Source organism: Scyliorhinus torazame, chromosome 21 (genome assembly GCF_047496885.1).
Source record: "Scyliorhinus torazame isolate Kashiwa2021f chromosome 21, sScyTor2.1, whole genome shotgun sequence".
In the NCBI taxonomy this organism is placed as follows: domain Eukaryota; kingdom Metazoa; phylum Chordata; class Chondrichthyes; order Carcharhiniformes; family Scyliorhinidae; genus Scyliorhinus; species Scyliorhinus torazame.
The window spans coordinates 4,925,414-4,948,687 of record NC_092727.1 but is presented as its reverse complement, the minus strand read 5'-3'; the positions used below and the strand labels follow the sequence as shown (position 1 = coordinate 4,948,687).

Below are 23,274 nucleotides of genomic sequence, written 5' to 3'. Positions count from 1 at the left end.
ACACTCCAGAAACTATTAATTCTGATCTCAAACACTGAAAATGAGTTGTTATCTGTTGTGTGAAAAACAAAATTGATTTCCCTTGGGTGCTATTTGTGTCAAAATCATAAACTTGCCCATAAAAAAATGAGTTGATGGTGTCTGTGAAGTGAGCACTCTGAGGAAATCTTACCTCCCAGGCAGTCACTGCTGTCACCATGGTAACACACTGATTAAACCGACTCCAGAAAGACAGTAAAGAAGAACCAGCTTAGTGTTTTCTTCCGGCCTGTTTTGTTCAGATTCGCAGGTCCCTGTTGTTGAGGGTAGGAGGAGTGGGCCGCATTTCCTGTGTATCTGGGAGCAACAATGTTGCTGCACTGATCTGTCAGCGAAGGACCGTTGGGAGTCTTAGAGAATCCATCACCCTCACCTTCATCTCTCATTCCAGAATACAAAGTGCTCAATCTAGACTGCCACTCAGCTCTCATTAGGGTCAGTATTGAGGGAAAGCCGCGCTGTCAGAGGGTCAGTACTGAGGGAGTGCCGCACTATCAGAGGGTCAGTACTGAGGGAGTGCTGCACTGTCAGAGGGTCAGTACTGAGTGAGTGTTGCACTGTCAGAGGGTCAGTACTGAGGGAGCGCCGCACTGTCAGAGGGTCAGTACTGAGGGAGTGGTGCATTGTCAAAGGTTCAGTACTGAGTAAATGCTGCATGACAGAGGGTCAGTACTGAGGGAGTGGTGCACTGTCAGAGGGTCAGTGCTGAGGTAGTTCTGCACTGTCAGAGAATCAGTACTGAGAGAGTGTTGCACTGTCAGAGGGTCAGTACTGAGAGAGTGTTGCACTGTCAGAGGGTCAGTACTGAGAGAGTGTTGCACTGTCAGAGAATCAGTACTGAGAGAGTGTTGCACTGTCAGAGGGTCAGTACTCAGGGTGTGCTGCACAGTCGGAGAGTCCGTAATATTTTTGTATTTTTGCTTGAGTTTTCCTTACTCCTAAATGACCCCCTACTAGGACCTCATGCGCTATCCACAGAACCTCCTTTCAATAACCCACCGGTAATACCACTTAATGAACTTCCGCCCACTTCTCATTTGGTTGAATTTGTAAAGGTCTCCATTTTCTCAATAATACATTATTTCTAATGTAATAACACTCTGGTATACATTCAGATTCTATTTCCGTATACACTTTCTGACACAACTGCTTTATCTCTGAATCTTTCTGCTGCAATTCAACCAACTACAGACATCCGCTTCATCCACCACCTGCTCTTCTTCTTTACCACCCATCTGAACAAACATGGTTTCTGACAACTGAACTTCAGCCTCCATAACAGCCTCAAGTTCTCTTCTTCCTGTCTCAATCTGTGGCTTTGTGATCAAGAAACACTCCAGGATACGCTTCTTGCAACACCTCAGTTGTTTGGCTTTCCACTGGATGTTCAACCATAGTGGGCATCACTCCCACCAGTAATCCAGCTATATCGTTACCCAGGATAAACTGTACCCCTGAAAAAGATAATTTTTCTATTCCTCCGACCACCACTTCTCACCGGACTCTCTAAACGTACCTTACATAGTGGCAGACTACTAATTTCACCACTAATTCCACATATTACCACCTTTTCTAGCAATACTCCTTCCGAACTATATATCTCCTATCTCCCGCCTTTATAGATTGACTTGCTCCTGGATTCCTTAAGATTTTATCCTCCTTACCTACTCCACCTTGTACATACAAGTAAAACTTACCCCCACAAATAAAATCCTTAAAACATTTGGGTACATGCTTATCGACCAACCTCTGAACAGGCTGCACACACGCTGCACCTCTTCCACTGGAACAATGGTTTTTCCTACTGCTTTAATAAACCCCCCTGTTTTACCGAGTCTGACTTCCCAGTACTTTTCTTAAGCCCCCCAAAACCTCTTTCTTATCTCTCTTCCTCTATCATAGATTTAATTTTTACTCTCAGGCAAACTCTCCTTACCATCTCCAACTAAACCTCCTTTGCTTTTACCACCTGTGAATTTCTTATTTCCCCAGTTTCTATCCTTCACAGATTGAAATTGATGTTGAAAACCAGACTTTGCTTTGTGAACCAATTCAAAATCATCTGCCATTTCGTCTGCCTGCCTGGCAGTTTCAAGACTTTGCTCTTCCCTATGGGTTCTCGCTGCTGCGGGAAGTGAATCTTTAAATTCCTCCAAAATAAACGTTTTACTAAGAGCGTCATATGTTTGGTCTATTTTTAATGCTCTTTTCCACCTATCAAAATTATTTGTTTAATCCTTTGGAATTCTATATGTGTCTGGCCTGATTCTTTCCTTAGATTTCCAAAAGTTTGTCTGCAGGCTTCTGGCACTAGTTCATATGCATATTTTCTCACCTCATCATAATCCCTAGATACCTCCTCTGATAATGATGCAACACTTCACTAGCTCTACTTACCAACTTTGTTTGAACCAACACCCACATGGTCTTTGGCCACTTCAGTTGTTTAGCTACTTTCTCAAATGAGATGAAAACGGCTTCCACATCTTTATCATCAAATCTTGGCAATGCTTGAATATATTTAAACAGATCCCTACTGAGCTTTTGACTAGAAAGTATTTCTCCTTCCTCGAGACCTTCCTCAGCTTCTGCCTTTAACCCCAACCTTTTAAGTTGCTGTTCTCCGTGCAGCACCAGTTTTCGAAGTTCAAATTCTCTCTCTTTTTCATTATCCCTTTCTTTCTTTGCTAATCTTTCCATCTCTTTTTCCTTTTATTCTATTTCCAGTTTCTTCACTTCTATTTGTAATTGAATTCTAGATCATTCTAATGATTCACACTGTATCTCTGGCAAATTTAAATATTGGGCTTTGGCTTATGTTATCTCTGCCTTCTTCACTCCTTTAGATAAGGTTAACTGCAAAAGCCACCATGCCCAACCTCCCCGACTGTCACCACCATAACACCCCCGTCCCAGCCCCACCTTAGACTATCTGCTGCTGAAACCCTCACCCCTCTAATACCAGCTGACCCAGCTGTTCCAATGCTTTCCCAGCCCGACCCTCAAGTCTCCATAAATTCTCAGCTCATTCAGATCATTATGTCCATATCTTATGCAAAGAAAATCTCATTCATCCATCGCCCCACCCCACACTGCACCATTGGCATGTGTTGGTGTGCGTTGATTTTGGCGTGCGTTGGCGTTGACGTCCATTGGTGTTGGCAAATATTGGTATTGATGTGTGTTGGTGTTGTTGTTGCCGTGTGTTGGCGTCCTTTAGTATTGGCGTCCATTGGCATTAGCATGCATTGGTGTTGGCATGCATTGGTGTTGGCATGCATTGGTGTTGGCATGCATTGGTGTCGGCATGCTTTGGTTCTCGTGTGCATTGGTTTTGGTGAGTTTTTGGTGTGCGTGATGTGCATTGGTGATGTGTGCATTGGTTCTGGCATGCCTTGGTGTTGGAATGCATTGATGTTGGAGTGCGTGGTGTGAGCATACATTGCTGTTGGTGTGCAGTGGTCTTGGTGTGCGCTGGAGTGCATTGGTGTTGGTGTGCATTGGTGTTGGCATGTGTTGGTATTGGTATCCGTGGGTGTGGGCGTCCGTTGGTATTGGTGTTCATGATAATCACTTATTGTCACAAGTAGGCACCTAATGAAGTTACCGTGAAAAGCCCCTAGTCGCCACATTCCGGCGCCTGTTCGGGGAGGCTGGTACGGGAATTGAACCGTGCTGCTGGCCTGCCTTGGTCTGCTTTCAAAGCCAATGATTTAGCCCTGTGCGTATTGGCATGCATATTGGCATGCATTGCTGCTGGCGTGCATTGGTATTGGTGTGCTTAGTTTCTGGCGTGCTTTGATTCTGGAGTGCATTGGTGCTGGAGTGCATTTGTGTCAGTGTGCAGTGGTATTGATGTGCGTTGGTACAAGCATTCAGTGGTGTTGGTGTGCGCTGGAGATGTGTTGGTGTTGGTGTGCGTTGGTGCCGGGGTGTGTTGGTGTTGGTGTGTATTAGTGTCGATGCGTATTAATGTTTATTGGTATTGATGTGTGTTGGCTCAGCGAATACCATTTGTGTGGAATTTCTGCCTGGTTTGTGATGCTGGACACTGAAGCCAAAAGCAGAGCCTGTTGCAGTCTCAGATTTGCTACATAATGTAGCATTTGTTTACAGTTTTAAACTTGTGAAAGGGAGATGGACATCGGACATTGCTTTGCTGCTGGACGCACACACACACCCCAACACACACACTCACACAAACACCCCAACACACACACTCACACACACACCCCAACACACACACTCACACAAACACCCCAACACACACACTCACACACACACCCCAACACACACACTCACACAAACACTCACACCCCAACACACACACTCACACAAACACTCACACAAACACTCACACACACACCCCAACACACACACCCCAACACACACACCCCAACACACACACTCACACACACACACACTCACACACACACCCCAACACACACACTCACACAAACACACACACCCCAACACACACACTCACACAAACACCCCAACACACACACTCACACAAACACTCACACCCCAACACACACTCACACAAACACTCACACCCCAACACACACTCACACAAACACTCGCACACACACTCACACACACACCCCAACACACACACGCTCACACAAACACTCACACACACACCAACACACACACCAACACACACACTCACACAAACACTCACACACACACTCACACACACACCCCAACACATACACTCACGCAAACACTCACACTCACACACACACTCACACACACACTCACACACACACCCCAACACTCACACACACAGCAACACACACACTCACACACACACCCCAACACACACACTCACACAAACACTCACACACACACCCCAACACACACACCCACACAAACACACACACACCCCAACACACACACTCACACAAACACTCACACACACTCACACACACTCACACACACTCACACACACACCCCAACACACACACTCACACAAACACTCACACACACACCACACACACGCCCCAACACACACACTCACACACACACACCACACACACACCCCAACACAAAGACTCACACACACACCACACACACACACCCCAACACACACCACACAAACACTCGCGCCCGCACTCGCGCCCGCACCCGCGCCCACACTCGCGCCCACACCCGCGCCCACACTCGCGCCCACACTCGCGCCCACACTCGCGCCCACACTCGCGTCCACACTCGCGTCCACACTCACACTCAAACCCACACTCACACTCAAACCCACACACACTCAAACCCACACACACTCAAACCCACACTGGCACACACTCACACCCACACACTCACACCCACACTTACACCCACTCCCACACTCATGCCCCCACACTCACAACGCACCCACACATCCACACCCACACTCTCACACACACACACACACTTACACTCACATCTGCACCCACATTCACAACCACACTCACACGCCCACACCACATCCCACACACACACTCACACTCACTCCTGTTAGGATACCAGACGAGAACCTCAAACACCCAGGAGGGATGACTCTGACCAATCAGTATCTTTTATAACAAAACAAACTTTAATTTAAACACAGAATTAACCACATTAACATCAAAGAAATAGCTTTACAGTTCACAGTTAAACAGTTCACAAACAAAAAGAAAAACTTAAACTTATCATCTACACCTGCCACTAATTCCAATTAAGCAACCTGATATAGTCCAAATGCCACTTATAAATAAACAGGTAACTTGCTTAGTTGTGTAGAGACATTTGGAGAGAAACGTTTTCAAGAGCGTATCCAGGACACGTTTGCTCAAAATCCTTCTGTCTCAATCTTATGGCAAACTGCAAAAGTACAGGCAGGCCTGGCTCCTTATTTAAATTTAGAGTACCCAATTAATTTTTTCCAATTAAGGGGCAATTTAGTGTGCCCTATCCACCTAACCAGCACATATTTGGGTTGTGGGGGTGTAACCCACGCACACACGCGGAGAATGTGCAAACTCCACACGGACAGTGACCCAGAGCCGGAATCGAAACTGGGACCTCAGCAGTGTGAGGCAGCAATGCTAACCCACTGTGCCACCGTGCTGCCCTGCCTGGCTTCTTCCATTAATTACATCACCTCTATCCCACTAAGATGTCACATGACATGCTTAGCTAGGGGAAAAAATCCCTCAAATTATCCACTCTCCAGGGAATCTCCAGCAATCAGAACAGTTTTCCATTAGCCCTCTATTTATAAACAAGTGAATGGTTAGAGTAAATCATGACCGCACCTTTTACGACTTCTTAATTACAGTGTTTTCAGACACATAGACTGGACACCTTAACCCAGGCTTTTAATAACATTACTTCCATAAATATAAAACATAATATATCACAATTTCTACATTCAGCACACACCCATTCTCACTTGCACACTCAGTCACATTCTCACTTGCACTCTCACGCCCACTCTCATTTGGAAAGGGAGGTGTGTGATGATGTTGTACAGTAGGACAGGACCGGGGCTGAGTGCGGTGTTAATTCTGTCTCTGATGTTCTGGAGGTGTCCCTCCACTTACTGATCTGCAGTTAGTTCTCTCTCTCTCTCCCTCTCACTCCCTCGCACTCCCTCTCTCCTAACATGGCACTCATTATCTGCAGGTGGTGCATCTGGACAGCACTAAGGAGGAGGAGGAGGAGGAGGAGGAGCCGAAGATCCCAATGCAGACCCAGTATTACGATATGGCTGCTCCAGAATCATCTCCCTACTCAGAGAAATCGGTGAGATTGCCCCATCCTCGTCAATGTCAGTCATTTACCATTACCACCGTCATGTTGGTGGCATTTAAACCATTGCAAAGTCACAAACAACTTATGGAAATTGTAATTTCCTTCAGCTGTACATTGCCCACCTGAGAACAGCCAGGACTGTCTGGGTGGCCCTGATACTGGTCATTACCACATCGCATACATCACATCACTCATGGCAAACCTGCATTCTCTTCACCGACAGGTACATTCCTGACTGTGACCTCACATCATTCTGGCAGTTGCCGCTGAAGGCATTTATCATTTTCCTTCACTCAGTCCCCCTCTCTCTCTCTGACACACGCATTTAGCCTCTGTCTATCCTGTCCTCTCTCTGTATTCTCGTTCTGTTTTCTCTCTTTGTGATCCTCTTTCAATTTGTCGTTCTTTCTCTTTCTCTCTGTCTCTATTTCTAATTCTCTCCACATTTCAAATTCTCGCTCTCTGAGTTCCTCTCTCTGGTCCTCAGTCTCTGTTTTTCCTTCTGTTGTTCTCTCAATCCTTCCGTGTGTCTCACTTTCACTTTCTTTCTAGGTTGCACTCTGTTATGCTCTTCTTTTCTTTCACACACACACACACACTCTCTCTCTCTCTCACTCTATCTTTGCTTTCTTTCTCTCTCACACACGCACTCTCTATCTCCTGCCCTCTCTCTCATACACACTCTTTCTCTCTCTCACACACACTCTCTCTATCTCCTGCCCTCTCTCTCATACACACTCTTTCTCTCTCACACACACACACACTCTCTATCTCCTGCCCTCTCTCTCATACACACTCTTTCTCTCTCTCACACACACTCTCTCTATCTCCTTCCCTCTCTCTCATACACACTCTCTCTCTCACACACACACTCTCTCTCTCTCACTCTATCTTTGCTTTCTTTCTCTCTCACACACACTCTCTATCTCCTGCCCTCTCTCTCTTACACACTCTTTCTCTCTCTCTCACACGCTCTCTCTATCTCCTGCCCTCTCTCTCATACACACTCTTTCTCTCTCACACACACACACTCTCTCTATCTCCTGCCCTCTCTCTCCCACACACTCTTTCTCTGTCTCACACACACTCTCTCTACCTCCTGCTCTCTCTCTCTTACACACTCTTTCTCTCTCTCTCACACGCTCTCTCTATCTCCTGCCCTCTCTCTCATACACACTCTTTCTCTCTCACACACACACACTCTCTCTACCTCCTGCCCTCTCTCTCTTACACACTCTTTCTCTCTCTCTCACACACTCTCTCTATCTCCTGCCCTCTCTCTCATACACAGACTCTCTGGGCGTGATTTAATGGAAATTAAACAGAGTCTGGTGTCGAGTGCATTTCCTAGCGCCGAGAATGACCCCGCTATCGAACGGGACCCTGTTTTGATTCGGGCCTCAGCGAGGAATGCCCGCTGATGCCTCGCTCATTTCCAGCACTAACGAGCTCCACTTGCCAGTGCAGGAAGTTATTTAAATGGCTCCATAATCTTCAGACCCCCACCATGGCCTCTGGATTCCCCAACTCCCCCATAAGGGGGTCATTGTGCCCCGCACTCCACCTCATAAGGGCAGGGCACCCAAGGGCCCGATCCCCGGCGTGGGCAAAATGCTACCTTGGAACACTGGGGTCACGGATGGCATCGGGGGTGCCAGGGTACCAACCTGCCCAGAGCTCGATCACCAAGCCTTACCGCACCTTTAATATGCAGATTTAGGTCCCGTCCATTGTGGGCGGGATCCAGATTGCAGCGTCTCGTAAGATTCCGTTAGATCTCGTGCGCATAGCGATCCAGGTAAATCTTGATGTGTTAAGTAAGTTGGTTCAACGTTGACTGCAACTGGATGCAGTGAAACTAGAAACAGGCTTCTGACACAGGAGATGGTCCAACACTGTTTTATTGAACTTCGTGATTGCTGTACATAGTCTGCTGTGAATTGACACTCGATCAATCTAACTGATAACCTCCTCCTGGCTTGACCAGACTAACTCTCCACCTCCTGGTGATAGTGCTCACTGACTTGTGCACTCTGACTATCTCAGCAGCTGTGTCCTGTGAGAGAGGGAGAGTCTTAATGCCCTGTGTGCTTTATAGTTGTGGTGCCCTGTCTGGTGATTGGTTGTTCTGTGTCGTGTGTGTTCATTGGTCATCCTGTGTGTCAATCACTGCCTGTCTGCATCTCATTATACACGAGTGGATATTATGACAAATCTCACGCGAGGCGTCTCGCTTGAGTTACCGACCGTGTCGCATCCCGAATCGGGCGTGGCACAGCCGTTAGATTTCCCCCTCTATCTCTTGCTTTTTCTCCATCTTTCACACACAGTCTCTCGTTCGGCTCATTTAAATATGCAGGTGTCTCTGGGGTCCCGCGAACTAACGGCCTCCCCCGCGAGGTCTCGACCAGGTGCCGTTCAGTATTGGTCCACACAAACGTGGAGCAGGCCTAACGGAACCTGGCGGGGGAGGAGGGGATCTCCAGACCATGGGGGGGACCCCAGGCCATTAGAGACCCCTGGGTGGGGAGGCTTGAAAAGGGGAAGACCTCAGCGACCCCATAGCCGGGTTACCTCACTTGGGGGAGGGGTGTGGGAAATGCCCATGTGTGCAGTGGCGGGGGGTGACATTGCTCGTGGGTGGGGGTTATGGGGACCCTCAGCTCGTTTGGAGATTGGGGCACCTTCCAAAATGGCGCCTGATCTCTGAGGAGCTGGTCTGGCCGAGATCAACTCCCCATTGCTCAAAACATTTCCAAGTGTGGGCTGGACCAGAGAGCAACTCCCCCAGAAATGACTCAGTGTGGGTGAATACCGGTCTGGATCATGAAGGCCCCGCCTCCTCAACCTTGCCTGAGGTGTGGTGACCCTCAGGTTAAACCACCGCCAGTCAGCTCTCCCCCTCAAAGGGGAAAGCAGCCTATGGTCACCTGGGACTGTGGTGACTTTACCGTTATCCAAAAAGCCAACAGGAATGACCAAATCCACCCCCAAATGACTCTGAGAAATTTTTCGTTCCATCATGCCCCCTCTCTTGTTTTCTCTCTCTCTTTCTTTCTATCTGTCTCTCTCGCTCTCTCTCTCACACTCACACACGGACACTCGCTATCTCTTGCTCCCTCTCTCTCTCTCTCTCTCTCTCTCTCACCGATACATGGACACTCTCTATCTCTTCCGCTCTCTCTCTCTTTTTCTCTCTCTCACACACACACGGACACTCTCTATCTCTATCTCTCTCACACACCCACACGGACACTCTCTCTCTCTCTCTCTCACACACACACGGACACTCTCTATCTCTATCTCTCTCTCACACACCCACACGGACACTCTCTCTCTCTCTCTCTCACACACAGACACTTTCTCTCTCTCTCTCTCGCTCTCTCACACACAGACACTCTCTATCTCTATCTCTCTCTCACACACCCACACGGACACTCTCTATCTCGATCTCTCTCTCACACACCCACACGGACACTCTCTCTCTCTCTCTCTCACACACAGACACTCTCTATCTCTCTCTCACATACCCACACGGACACTCTCTCTATCTCTCTCTCCCACACACACAAACATGGACACTCTCTCTCTATCTCTCTCTCACACACCCACACACACACGGACACTCTCTCGCTCTCTCTCTCCCTCACACACACACACGGACACTCTCTCTCTCTCACACACACACATTCATGGACACTCTCTCTCTATCTCTCTCTCTCTCACACACACACACAGACACTCTCTCTCTCTCACACACACACACATACATACATGGACACTCTCTCTCTATCTCTCTCACACACACACACAGACACTCTCTCTCTCTCTCACACACACACATACATACATGGACACTCTCTCTCTATATCTCTCTCTCACACACACATACATGGACACTCTCTCTCTCTCTCTCTCTCTCATACACACACGGACACTCTCTCTCTCACACACACACACATACATGGACTCTCTCTCTCTCTCTCTCTCTCTCACACACACACACACACATACATGGACACTCTCTCTCTATCTCTCATACACCCACACACACACGGACACTCTCTCGCTCTCTCTCTCACACACACACAAACACGAACACTGTCTCTCTTGCTCTCTCTCTCTCTCTCACACACACGGACACTCTCTCTCACACACACACACACACATACATGGACACTCTCTCTCTATCTCTCTCTCATACACCCACACACACACGGACACTCTCTCGCTCTCTCTCTCACACACACACAAACACGAACACTGTCTCTCTTGCTCTCTCTCTCTCTCTCACACACACGGACACTCTCTCTCACACACACACACACACACACACACGGACACTCTCTCTCTCTCACACACACACACACACATACATGGACACTCTCTCTCTATCTCTCTCTCTCTCTCTCTCACACACACACACAAATACGAACACTCTCTATCTCTTTCACAGAATTTACAGTGCAGAAGAGCACCCTACGCAAGATCAACACCTCCACCCTATCCCCATAACCCAGTAAACCCCACCCAACACTAAGGGCAATTTTCGCTGATTCTGCAAAATGGAGTCAGCGATTTGGATGTGACCAAGTTGTTCCTGAAGCGAGCTCCCAGATTGCGAGACACTGCTCCCCAATCACTTTGCTAACACTAATTATTGTTCAGTTTCTCTGGTGCAAAGAGGGCTGGCCCCTGGGAAGGTGCGCGAATGACTCAATGCAGGCAGACATTGGACATTGGGCACAATCGAACGGCCGCATTGCGCCCGACTTGGCGGCACGACGAGGCTGTTAAATCTCACAAAAGATGAAGATTTGTGACACTCGAAACGCCTCATCGCAATCTGGATCTCGCCATCAGTGAGCGAGATGCAGATGAGCATATTTCAGTGAATCATTAGACTCATTTCAAAATGTCGGCGCCCGATTCTCCCGAAGGCGGGGACATGGTTGTGCCTGGGAGACCTGGCCATGGCGTCGTTTAACACTGCACACAAATGCTGGACAAGGCATATCAGCATCTGGGAGGTCCTCCAGTCCATCAGAGGTTCAGGGTGGCCGGGCTCTGGGCAGGGTGATGCCTCTGGCACCTGGGCACCTTGGCAATACCACCCTGGCACCAACAGGCTGTCGGGGCACTGCCAGGGTGCCAGGCTGGCAGTGCCAAGATGCCCGGGTGCTAGGTTGCCCATGCCAGGGATCTGGCCGGGGGTGCACTGCGCTTAGGAGATGAGGTGAGGGAAGGGGCTCAAGAACCCTCTGATGGGTAAGTTGGGAGCCTGGGGGCTGCAACGGGGATTCCGAGAGGGGTCATAAATTGGGGCGTCTTTTAAAAATGGTGCCCTGATCTCCTGCTGCACTGACAAGCTCAGGAAATGACGGTAAGGGCAGGAAATGACGGTAGGGAGACCCTGACCTCCGTTAGATAGCGGGGTCGTTCTCACTGCTGTAGGCACCAACAAAGACCCCACTATACGCGCCCATAACGGGACTGGGTTTTTTGCACGTTAAATCCATTGCCCATTGTCTCCAATTATACATTGATCCAGCCTGAGCGACCCAGCTTCCTCTCAATGAGACAGGTGTACATTTCACACTGGGAGATAGCTCTGGTTCCTGCCTTAACGTACCCACCTCAATAGGCCCCAGAAACCCCTCAGTCAGCTGCTCAAAGATACCAACAGCAGCAAATTAAATATATATTTTTTAATGATATTTATTTTCACAAGTAGGCTTACATTAACGCTGCAATTAAGTTACTGTGAAAATCCCCTAGTCGCCACATTCCGGCGCCTGTTCAGGTGCACCGAGGGAGAATTTAGAATGTCCAGTTCACCGAACAAGCACGTCTTTCAGGACTTGTGGGAGGAAACCTAGGGCAGCACGGTAGCATTGTGGATAGCACAATTGCTTCACAGCTCCAGGGTCCCAGGTTCGATTCCGGCTTGGGTCACTGTCTGTGCGGAGTCTGCACATCCTCCCCGTGTGTGCGTGGGTTTCCTCCGGGTGCTCCGGTTTCCTCCCACAGTCCAAAGATGTGCAGGTTAGGTGGATTAGCCATGATAAATTGCCCTTAGTGCCCAAAATTGCCCTTAGTGTTGGGTGGGGTTACTGGGTTATGGGGATAGGGTGGAGATGTTGACCTTGGGCGAGGGTGCTCTTTCCAAGAGCCGGTGCAGACCCGATGGGCCGAATGGCTTCCTTCTGCACTGTAAATTCTATGATAATCTATGATGATCTATGAAACCGGAGCACAGATTGTCAGCTCCCTCATAAACCCAAATTGTCTGCTGGGATTCCGATATTTCAATAGTGGCTATATTTCAAAAGTATTTCAAGAGTGCTCTTGGGACTTTGTGAGGTTTTGAATGGTTCTATATAAATATGTATTTTCCTTCTTTCTATGAAAACCACCCATCGCCTTCTACAAACATTCAATCCCTCTACCACTGGCTAACACTGGCAGCCACGTGTACCATCTACAAGATGCACTGCAGGAACTCACCAAGGTTCCTTAGACAGCACCTTCCAAACCCACGACCACTGCCACCTAGAAGGACGAGAGCATCAGACACCTGGGAACCCCACCACTTGGAGGTTCCCCTCCAAGTCACTCACCGCCCCGACTTGGAAATATATCGCCGTTCCTTCACTATCGCTGGGGCAACATCCTGGGACGCCCTCCCTAACAGCACAGTGGGTCTACCTACACCACACGGACTGCAGTGATTCGGGAAACAGCTCTACCCCACCTTCACATGGGCAGCACGGTAGCACAGTGGATAGCACTGTGGCTTCACAGCGCCAGGCTCCCAGGTTCGATTCCCTGCTGGGTCACTGTCTGTGCGGAGTCTGCAAGTTCTCCCCGTGTCTGCGTGGGTTTCCTCCGAGTGCTCCGGTTTCCTCTCACAGTCCAAAGACGTGCGGGTTAGGTGGATTGGCCATGCTAAATTGCCCTTAGTGACCAAAAAGGTTAGATGGGGTTACAGGGATAGGGTGGAAGTGAGGGCTTAAGTGGGTCGGTGCAGACTCGATTGGCCGAATGGCCTCCTTCTGCACTATATGTTTTTTGTTCTCAAGGACAATTAGGGATGGGCAACAGATGCTGGCCTAGCCAACGACTCCCACATCACAGAAAATAATTTTTAAAACAATTGTCTGACGGCAAAACCAGTGGATTGTGATAAGCTGTACCGGACATGGGAGTGATGCTGTTCCGGCTATTCCGGGATCAGAAGTGAAAGGCGAGGCAGCGCTGATCTGGCTCATTCTATTACCTCAATTATACAACAATAATTTAATATGTTGACTGTCAGACGTTACAGGGGGAAGTTATCTATATCTTGAACCTCTACCAGCTCTGTTTGTAGTAATTATTTCACTATTTTGTAGATTTAATTACTGTTTTTTATTTCTGTATCAGTTCAGTTTTTTCCCAATTATTTTTCCCTGTTACTGACTTTTTTTCCCTCTCTTGTCTTTCCTCTCTTTCCTTGAATTCTCTCCCTCGCTCTCTGCCTCTTGTCACTCTCAACTCTAGACGACTGGTGCCAAGGACTATGACATCCAATATGCCGAGCTCGACACAACTGCCCTGGCCTCTTCACATCCCAGCCCTCGGACTTCCATTCACGCTGGTGGAGATCTTGTCGAGTATGCAACTATCCAGCCTAACTTACGCTAAAGCATGCCTTTCCAGGCCTTTCCCTCAGACCTTTGACCTCCAGGTACACTTCTGCCCTCCGCACTTTTGGCCCTGAACATTATCCGCCCACAACTGCACGCAAAGCACTTTGTGGAATGCTTCTATCTCTGATTGGCCTGCTAGTGCATGTAGCAAGAATGGACAGAACAAGGTCAATAATAATTCTCTCCCATAAGGAGACCCCCTTGAATGTGTTGAATGTTTTTAGCATCCTGCAGTGTAGCTACTCTCACAGTTACACCCCCACATGGTATGTTGCAGAATGCATGCAAGTGTTTCTATAAAGTGTATGCTGCCAAATTGTTGAAAGATTCGTCGGCCAAGTGTTCTTGTGCAGAGAGATCATTCTAAAATGTTCAAATACTAAACTATATTTCACTGAATCTGCTTGTGTTGAGTGGCTCCTGTTGCAGAGGTTAGGGGAGGGGATTGAAAGCTGCTGGTAGCTGTGTCTCATTGGCCGAGACCCTGGCTGTGCGTGACACTGTGAAATAGGTGACAGTGAAGCAGCAGCTTGATTTATCGACGGAGTTTGAAATCAGGAGAGCTGGAAAATGAGCTCCCGACCCACTATCACCCTGCTCTACACCATTGCTCAAAACCAACTTCACCCGCATTCACACTTTGCTGGGCGTGTGTGTCAGCTGCCTGTCACTCGCTACTCATTCATACTGTCAGGGAACGAATGGGAGACCGCGTAGGAAGAATGATTGTCCTTATTCACCCCGCTCCTGAAGCATTGTTGGCCTCTGTGAGATACACAGAGTTCACTCTGACTGATGGGCACTCTCGTGACAGGGAGGTGAGCAGAAATCTATTTTAAACTTTCGGAGTATTCTCAGAAAGATAATCGGTTGAGGGGTGCAAAACGACATTTGCCCCTGACAGTGCATTTGCATTCCTGGAGCCTCGCACTGTCCAGGTCATACTCAAACACTTCCCCCCACCAACATGACTTACGCTTGTGTAAATATTGGCAGGTTTCATACTGACTAGAATAGATGCGATCCATTGATCCCAAAATTCCAATTCTACTACAGTTGTACACAATGCTGAGCAGTTAGATGTCAGATTTGAAATTCTTCAGACAGTTGGCAGCCTGCTGATCAGTCTGGTGTAGGGCAGTGACAGGCTCACTGATCAGTCTGGTGTAGGGCAGTGACAGGCTCACTGATCAGTCTGGTGTAGGGCAGTGACAGGCTCACTGATCAGTCTGGTGTAGGGCAGTGACAGGCTCACTGATCAGTCTGTGTAGGGCAGTGACAGGCTCACTGATCAGTCTGGTGTAGGGCAGCGAGAGGCTCACTGATCAGTCTGGTGTAGGGCAGCGAGAGGCTCACTGATCAGTCTGGTGTAGGGCAGCGAGAGGCTCACTGATCAGTCTGGTGTAGCGCAGTGACAGGCTCACTGATCAGTCTGGTGTAGGGCAGTGACAGGCTCACTGATCAGTCTGGTGTAGCGCAGTGACAGGCTCACTGATCAGTCTGGTGTAGGGCAGTGACAGGCTCACTGATCAGTCTGGTGTAGGGCAGTGACAGGCTCACTGATCAGTCTGGTGTAGGGCAGTGACAGGCTCACTCATCAGTCTGGTGTAGGGCAGTGACAGGCTCACTGATCAGTCTGGTGTAGGGCAGTGACAGGCTCACTGATCAGTCTGGTGAAGGGCAGCGAGAGGCTCACTGATCAGTCTGCTGTAGGGCAGTGACAGGCTCACTGATCAGCCTGGGGTAGGGCAGTGACAGGCTCACTGATCAGTCTGGTGTAGGGCAGTGACAGGCTCACTGATCAGTCTGGTGTAGGGCAGCGAGAGGCTCACTGATCAGTCTGGTGTAGGGCAGCGAGAGGCTCACTGATCAGTCTGGTGTAGGGCAGCGAGAGACTCACTGATCAGTCTGGTGTAGGGCAGTGACAGGCTCACTGATCAGCCTGGTGTAGGGCAGCGAGAGGCTCACTGATCAGTCTGGTGTAGGGCAGCGAGAGGCTCACTGATCAGTCTGGTGTAGGGCAGTGACAGACTCACTGATCAGCCTGGTGTAGGGCAGCGAGAGGCTCACTGATCAGTCTGGTGTAGGGCAGCGAGAGGCTCACTGATCAGTCTGGTGTAGGGCAGCGAGAGACTCACTGATCAGTCTGGTGTAGGGCAGCGAGAGACTCACTGATCAGTCTGGTGTAGGGCAGTGACAGGCTCACTGATCAGTCTGGTGTAGGGCAGTGACAGGCTCACTGATCAGACTGGTGTAGGGCAGCGAGATGCTCACTGATCAGTCTGGTGTAGGGCAGCGAGACACTCACTGATCAGCCTGGTGTAGGGCAGTGACAGGCTCACTGATCAGTCTGGTGTAGGGCAGTGACAGGCTCACTGATCAGTTTAGTGTAGGGCAGTGACAGGCTCACTGATCAGTCTGGTCTGGGCAGCGAGAGACTCACTGATTAGTCTGGTGTAGGGCAGTGACAGGCTCACTGATCAGTCTCGTGTAGGGCAGCGAGAGGCTAATTGATCAGTCTGGTGTAGGGCAGCGAGAGACTCACTGATCAGTCTGGTGTAGGGCAGTGACAGGCTCACTAATCAGTCTGGTGTAGGGCAGCGAGAGACTCACTGATCAGTCTGGTGTAGGGTAGTGACAGGCTCACTGATCAGTCTGGTGTAGGGCAGCGAAAGGCTCACTGATCAGCCTGGTGTAGGGCAGCGAGAGGCTCACTGATCAGCCTGGTGTAGGGCAGTGACAGGCTCACTGATCAGTCTGGTGTAGGGCAGTGACAGGCTCACTGATCAGCCTGGTGTAAGGCAGCGAGAGGCTCACTGATCAGTCTGGTGTAGGGCAGTGACAGGCTCACTGAACAGTCTGGTGTAGGGCAGCGAGAGACTCACTGATCAGTCTGGTGTAGGGCAGCGAGAGGCTCACTGATCAGTCTGGTGTAGGGCAGCGAGAGGCTCACTGATCAGTCTGGTGTAGGGCAGCGAGAGACTCACTGATCAGTCTGGTGTAGGGCAGTGACAGTCTCACTGATCAGTCTGGTGTAGGGCAGTGACAGGCTCACTGATCAGTCTGGTGTAGGGCAGTGAGAGACTCACTGATCAGCCTGGTGTAGGGCAGTGACAGGCTGACTGATCAGCCTGGTGTAGGGCAGCGAGAGACTCACTGATCAGTCTGGTGTAGGGCAGCGAGGGACTCACTGATCAGCCTGGTGTAGGGCAGTGACAGGCTCACTGATCAGTCTGGTGTAGGGCAGTGACAGGCTCACTGATTAGTCTGGTGTAGGGCAGTGACAGGCTCACTGATCAGTCTGGTGTAGGGCAGCGAGAGGCTCACTGATCAGTCTGGTGTAGGGCAGCGAGAGGCTCACTGATCAGTCTGCTGTAGGGCAGCGAGAGGCTCACTGATCAGTCTGGTGTAGCGCAGTGACAGGCTCACTGATCAGTCTGGTGTAGGGCAGTGACAGGCTCACTGATCAGTCTGGTGTAGGGCAGTGACAGGCTCACTGATCAGTCTGGTGAAGGGCAGCGAGAGACACACTGATCAGTCTGGTGTAGGGCAGTGACAGGCTCACTGATCAGCCTGGGGTAGGGCAGTGACAGGCTCACTGATCAGTCTGGTGTAGGGCAGTGACAGGCTCACTGATCAGTCTGGTGTAGGGCAGCGAGAGGCTCACTGATCAGTCTGGTGTAGGGCAATGACAGGCTCACTGATCAGCCTGGTGTAGGGCAGCGAGAGGCTCACTGATCAGTCTGGTGTAGGGCAGTGACAGGCTCACTGATCAGCCTGGTGTAGGGCAGCGAGAGGCTCACTGATCAGTCTGGTGTAGGGCAGCGAGAGACTCACTGATCAGTCTGGTGTAGGGCAGCGAGAGGCTCACTGATCAGCCTGGTGTAGGGCAGCGACAGGCTCACTGATCAGCCTGGTGTAGGGCAGTGAGAGGCTCACTGAACAGTCTGGTGTAGGGCAGCGAGAGGCTCACTGAACAGTCTGCTGTAGGGCAGTGACAGGCTCACTGATCAGCCTGGTGTCGGGCAGCGAGAGGCTCACTGATCAGTCTGGTGTAGGGCAGTGACAGACTCACTGATCAGCCTGGTGTAGGGCAGCGAGAGACTCACTGATCAGTCTGGTGTAGGGCAGCGAGAGGCTCACTGATCAGTCTGGTGTAGGGCAGTGACAGGCTCACTGATCAGCCTGGTGTATGGCAGCGAGAGGCTCACTGATCAGTCTGGTGTAGGGCAGCGAGAGGCTCACTGATCAGTCTGGTGTAGGGCAGCGAGAGACTCACTGATCAGTCTGGTGTAGGGCAGCGAGAGACTCACTGATCAGTCTGGTGTAGGGCAGTGACAGGCTCACTGATCAGTCTGGTGTAGGGCAGTGACAGGCTCACTGATCAGACTGGTGTAGGGCAGCGAGATGCTCACTGATCAGTCTGGTGTAGGGCAGCGAGAGACTCACTGATCAGCCTGGTGTAGGGCAGTGACAGGCTCACCGATCAGTCTGGTGTAGGGCAGTGACAGGCTCACTGATCAGTCTAGTGTAGGGCAGTGACAGGCTCACTGATCAGTCTGGTCTGGGCAGCGAGAGACTCACTGATCAGTCTGGTGTGGGGCAGTGACAGGCTCACTGATCAGTCTCGTGTATGGCAGCGAGAGGCTCATTGATCAGTCTCGTGTAGGGCAGCGAGAGACTCACTGATCAGTCTGGTGTAGGGCAGTGACAGGCTCACTAATCAGTCTGGTGTAGGGCAGCGAGAGACTCACTGATCAGTCTGGTGTAGGGCAGCGAGAGGCTCACTGATCAGTCTGGTGTAGGGCAGCGAAAGGCTCACTGAACAGCTTGGTGTAGGGCAGTGACAAGCTCACTGATCAGTCTGGTGTAGGGCAGCGAGAGACTCACTGATCAGTCTGGTGTAGGGCAGTGACAGGCTCACTAATCAGTCTGGTGTAGGGCAGCGAGAGGCTCACTGATCAGTCTGGTGTAGGGCAGCGAGAGGCTCACTGATCAGCCTGGTGTAGGGCAGTGACAGGCTCACTGATCAGTCTGGTGTAGGGCAGTGACAGGCTCACTGATCAGCCTGGTGTAAGGCAGCGAGAGGCTCACTGATCAGTCTGGTGTAGGGCAGTGACAGGCTCACTGATCAGTCTGGTGTAGGGCAGCGAGAGGCTCACTGATCAGTCTGGTGTAGGGCAGTGACAGGCTCACTGATCAGTCTGGTGTCGGGCAGCGAGAGGCTCACTGATCAGTCTGGTGTAGGGCAGCGAGAGGCTCACTGATCAGTCTGGTGTAGGGCAGCGAGAGACTCACTGATCAGTCTGGTGTAGGGCAGTGACAGTCTCACTGATCAGTCTGGTGTAGGGCAGCGAGAGACTCACTGATCAGCCTGGTGTAGGGCAGTGACAGGCTGACTGATCAGCCTGGTGTAGGGCAGCGAGAGACTCACTGATCAGTCTGGTGTAGGGCAGTGACAGGCTCACTGATCAGTCTGGTGTAGGGCAGCGAGAGACTCACTGATCAGCCTGGTGTAGGGCAGTGACAGGCTGACTGATCAGCCTGGTGTAGGGCAGCGAGAGACTCACTGATCAGTCTGGTGTAGGGCAGCGAGAGGCTCACTGATCAGTCTGGTGTAGGGCAGCGAGAGGCTCACTGATCAGTCTGGTGTAGGGCAGCGAGGGACTCACTGATCAGTCTGGTGTAGGGCAACGAGAGGCTCACTGATCAGTCTGGTGTAGGGCAGCGAGGGACTCACTGATCAGTCTGGTGTAGGGCAGCGAGAGGCTCACTGATCAGTCTGGTGTAGGGCAGCAAGAGACTCAGTGATCAGTCTGGTGTAGGGCAGTGACAGGCTCACTGATCAGTCTGGTGTAGGACAGTGACAGGCTCACTGATCAGCCAGGTGTAGGGCAGCGAGAGACTCACTGATCAGTCTGGTGTAGGGCAGTGACAGGCTCACTGTCAGTCTGGTGTAGGGCAGCGAGAGGCTCACTGATCAGTCTGGTCTGGGCAGCGAGAGGCTCACTGATCAGTCTGGTGTAGGACAGTGACAGGCTCACTGATCAGCCAGGTGTAGGGCAGCGAGAGACTCACTGATCAGTCTGGTGTAGGGCAGTGACAGGCTCACTGTCAGTCTGGTGTAGGGCAGCGAGAGGCTCACTGATCAGTCTGGTCTGGGCAGCGAGAGGCTCACTGATCAGTCTGGTGTAGGGCAGTGACAGGCTCACTGATCAGTCTGGTGTAGGGCAGCGAGAGACTCACTGATCAGTCTGGTGTAGGGCAGCGAGAGGCTCACTGATCAGTCTGGTGTAGGGCAGCGAGAGGCTCACTGATCAGTCTGGTGTAGAGCAGTGACAGGCTCACTGATCAGTCTGGTGTAGGGCAGTGACAGACTCATTGATCAGACTGGTGTAGGGCAGTGACAGGCTCACTGATCAGCCTGGTGTAGGGCAGTGACAGGCTCACTGATCAGTCTGGTGTAGGGCAGTGACAGGCTCACTGTCAGTCTGGTGTAGGGCAGCGAGAGGCTCACTGATCAGTCTGGTGTAGGGCAGCGAGAGGCTCACTGATCAGTCTGGTGTAGGGCAGCGACAGGCTCACTGATCAGTCTGGTGTAGGGCAGCTAGAGACTCACTGATCAGCCTGGTGTAGGGCAGTGACAGGCTCACTGATCAGTCTGGTGTAGGGCAGCGAGAGGCTCACTGATCAGTCTGGTGTAGGGCAACGAGAGGCTCACTGATCTGTCTGGTGTAGGGCAGCGACAGGCTCACTGATCAGTCTGGTGTAGGGCAGCGAGAGGCTCACTGATCAGTCTGGTGTCGGGCAGCGAGAGGCTCACTGATCAGTCTGGTGTAGGGCAGTGACAGGCTCACTGATCAGTCTGGTGTAGGGCAGCGAGAGGCTCACTGATCAGTCTGGTGTAGGGCAACGAGAGGCTCAATGATCTGTCTGGTGTAGGGCAGCGACAGGCTCACTCATCTGTCTGGTGTAGGGCAGTGACAGACTCATTGATCAGACTGGTGTAGGGCAGCGAGAGACTCACTGATCAGTCTGGTGTAGGGCAGTGACAGGCTCACTGATCAGCCTGGTGTAGGGCAGTGACAGGCTCACTGATCAGTCAGGTGTAGGGCAGCGAGAGGCTCACTGATCAGTCTGGTGTAGGGCAGCGAGAGACTCACTGATCACTCTGGTGTTGGGCAGCGAGAGGCTCACTGATCAGTCTGGTGTAGGGCAGCGAGAGACTCACAGATCAGTCTGTTGTAGGGCAGCGACAGGCTCACTGATCAGTCTGGTGTAGGCCAGCGAGAGACTCACTGATCAGTCTGGTGTAGGGCAGTGACAGGCTCACTGATCAGTCTGGTGTAGGGCAGCGAGAGACTCACTGATCAGTCTGGTGTAGGGCAGTGACAGGCTCACTGATCAGTCTGGTGTAGGGCAGTGACAGGCTCACTGATCGGTCTGGTGTAGGGCAGTGACAGGCTCACTGATCAGCCAGGTGTAGGGCAGCGAGAGGCTCACTGATCAGTCTGGTGTAGGGCAGCGAGAGGCTCACTGATCAGTCTGGTGTAGGGCAGTGACAGGCTCACTGATCAGTCTGGTGTAGGGCAGCGAGAGGCTCACTGATCAGTCTGGTGTAGGGCAGTGACAGGCTCACTGATCAGCCTGGTGTAGGGCAGCGAGAGGCTCACTGATCAGTCTGGTGTAGGGCAGCGAGAGGCTCACTGATCAGTCTGGTGTAGGGCAGCAAGAGACTCACTGATCAGTCTGGTGTAGGGCAGTGACAGGCTCACTGTCAGTCTGGTGTAGGGCAGCGAGAGACTCACTGATCAGTCTGGTGTAGGGCAGTGACAGGCTCACTGATCAGCCTGGTGTAGGGCAGCGAGAGACTCACTGATCAGCCAGGTGTAGGGCAGTGACAGGCTCACTGATCAGCCTGGTGTAGGGCAGCGAGAGACTCACTGATCAGCCTGGTGTAGGGCAGTGACAGGCTCACTGATCAGCCTGGTGTAGGGCAGCGAGAGGCTCACTGATCAGTTTGGTGTAGGGCAGTGACAGGCTCACTGAGCAGTCTGGTGTAGGGCAGTGACAGGCTCACTGATCAGTCTGGTGTAGGGCAGTGACAGGCTCACTGATCAGTCTGGTGTAGGGCAGTGACAGGCTCACTGATCAGTCTGGTGTAGGGCAGCGAGAGACTCACTGATCAGCCTGGTGGAGGGCAGCGAGAGACTCACTGATCAGCCTGGTGTAGGGCAGTGACAGGCTCACTGATCAGCCTGGTGTAGGGCAGTGACAGGCTCACTGATCGGTCTGGTGTAGGGCAGTGACAGGCTCACTGATCAGTCTGGTGTAGGGCAGCGAGAGACTCACTGATCAGCCTGGTGTAGGGCAGTGACAGGCTCACTGATCAGCCTGGTGTAGGGCAGCGAGAGACTCACTGATCAGCCTGGTGTAGGGCAGCGAGAGACTCACTGATCAGCCTGGTGTAGGGCAGTGACAGGCTCACTGATCAGCCTGGTGTAGGGCAGCGAGAGACTCACTGATCAGTCTGGTGTAGGGCAGCGAGAGACTGACTGATCAGTCTGGTGTAGGGCAGTGACAGGCTCACTGATCAGTCTGGTGTAGGGCAGCGAGAGGCTCACTGATCAGTCTGGTGTAGGGCAGTGACAGGCTCACTGATCAGTCTGGTGTAGGGCAGTGACAGGCTCACTGATCAGTCTGGTGTAGGGCAGCGAGAGACTCACTGATCAGTCTGGTGTAGGGCAGTGACAGGCTCACTGATCAG

General features: G+C 51.2%; 1 protein-coding gene across 7 annotated transcripts in view; it reads left to right on the top strand.

Moving 5' to 3' along the window:
* The window catches only part of LOC140398116 (nectin-1-like), a 574,692-nt gene that overhangs the window by 499,186 nt on the left and 52,232 nt on the right, over window positions 1–23,274 (top strand). Inside the window, exons 8-9 of one of the 7 annotated variants that reach the window (XM_072486381.1) lie at window positions 6,688–6,807; window positions 14,359–14,471. The exons of 2 other annotated variants lie outside the window; for them this stretch is intronic. In XM_072486381.1, the coding sequence (XP_072342482.1) occupies window positions 6,688–6,807; window positions 14,359–14,471 (233 nt within the window). Of the gene's footprint in view, window positions 1–6,687; window positions 6,808–14,358; window positions 14,546–23,274 lie in introns of all 7 variants that reach the window. 4 more of the 7 variants (XM_072486382.1, XM_072486378.1, XM_072486384.1 and 1 more) reach the window with 4 other exon arrangements.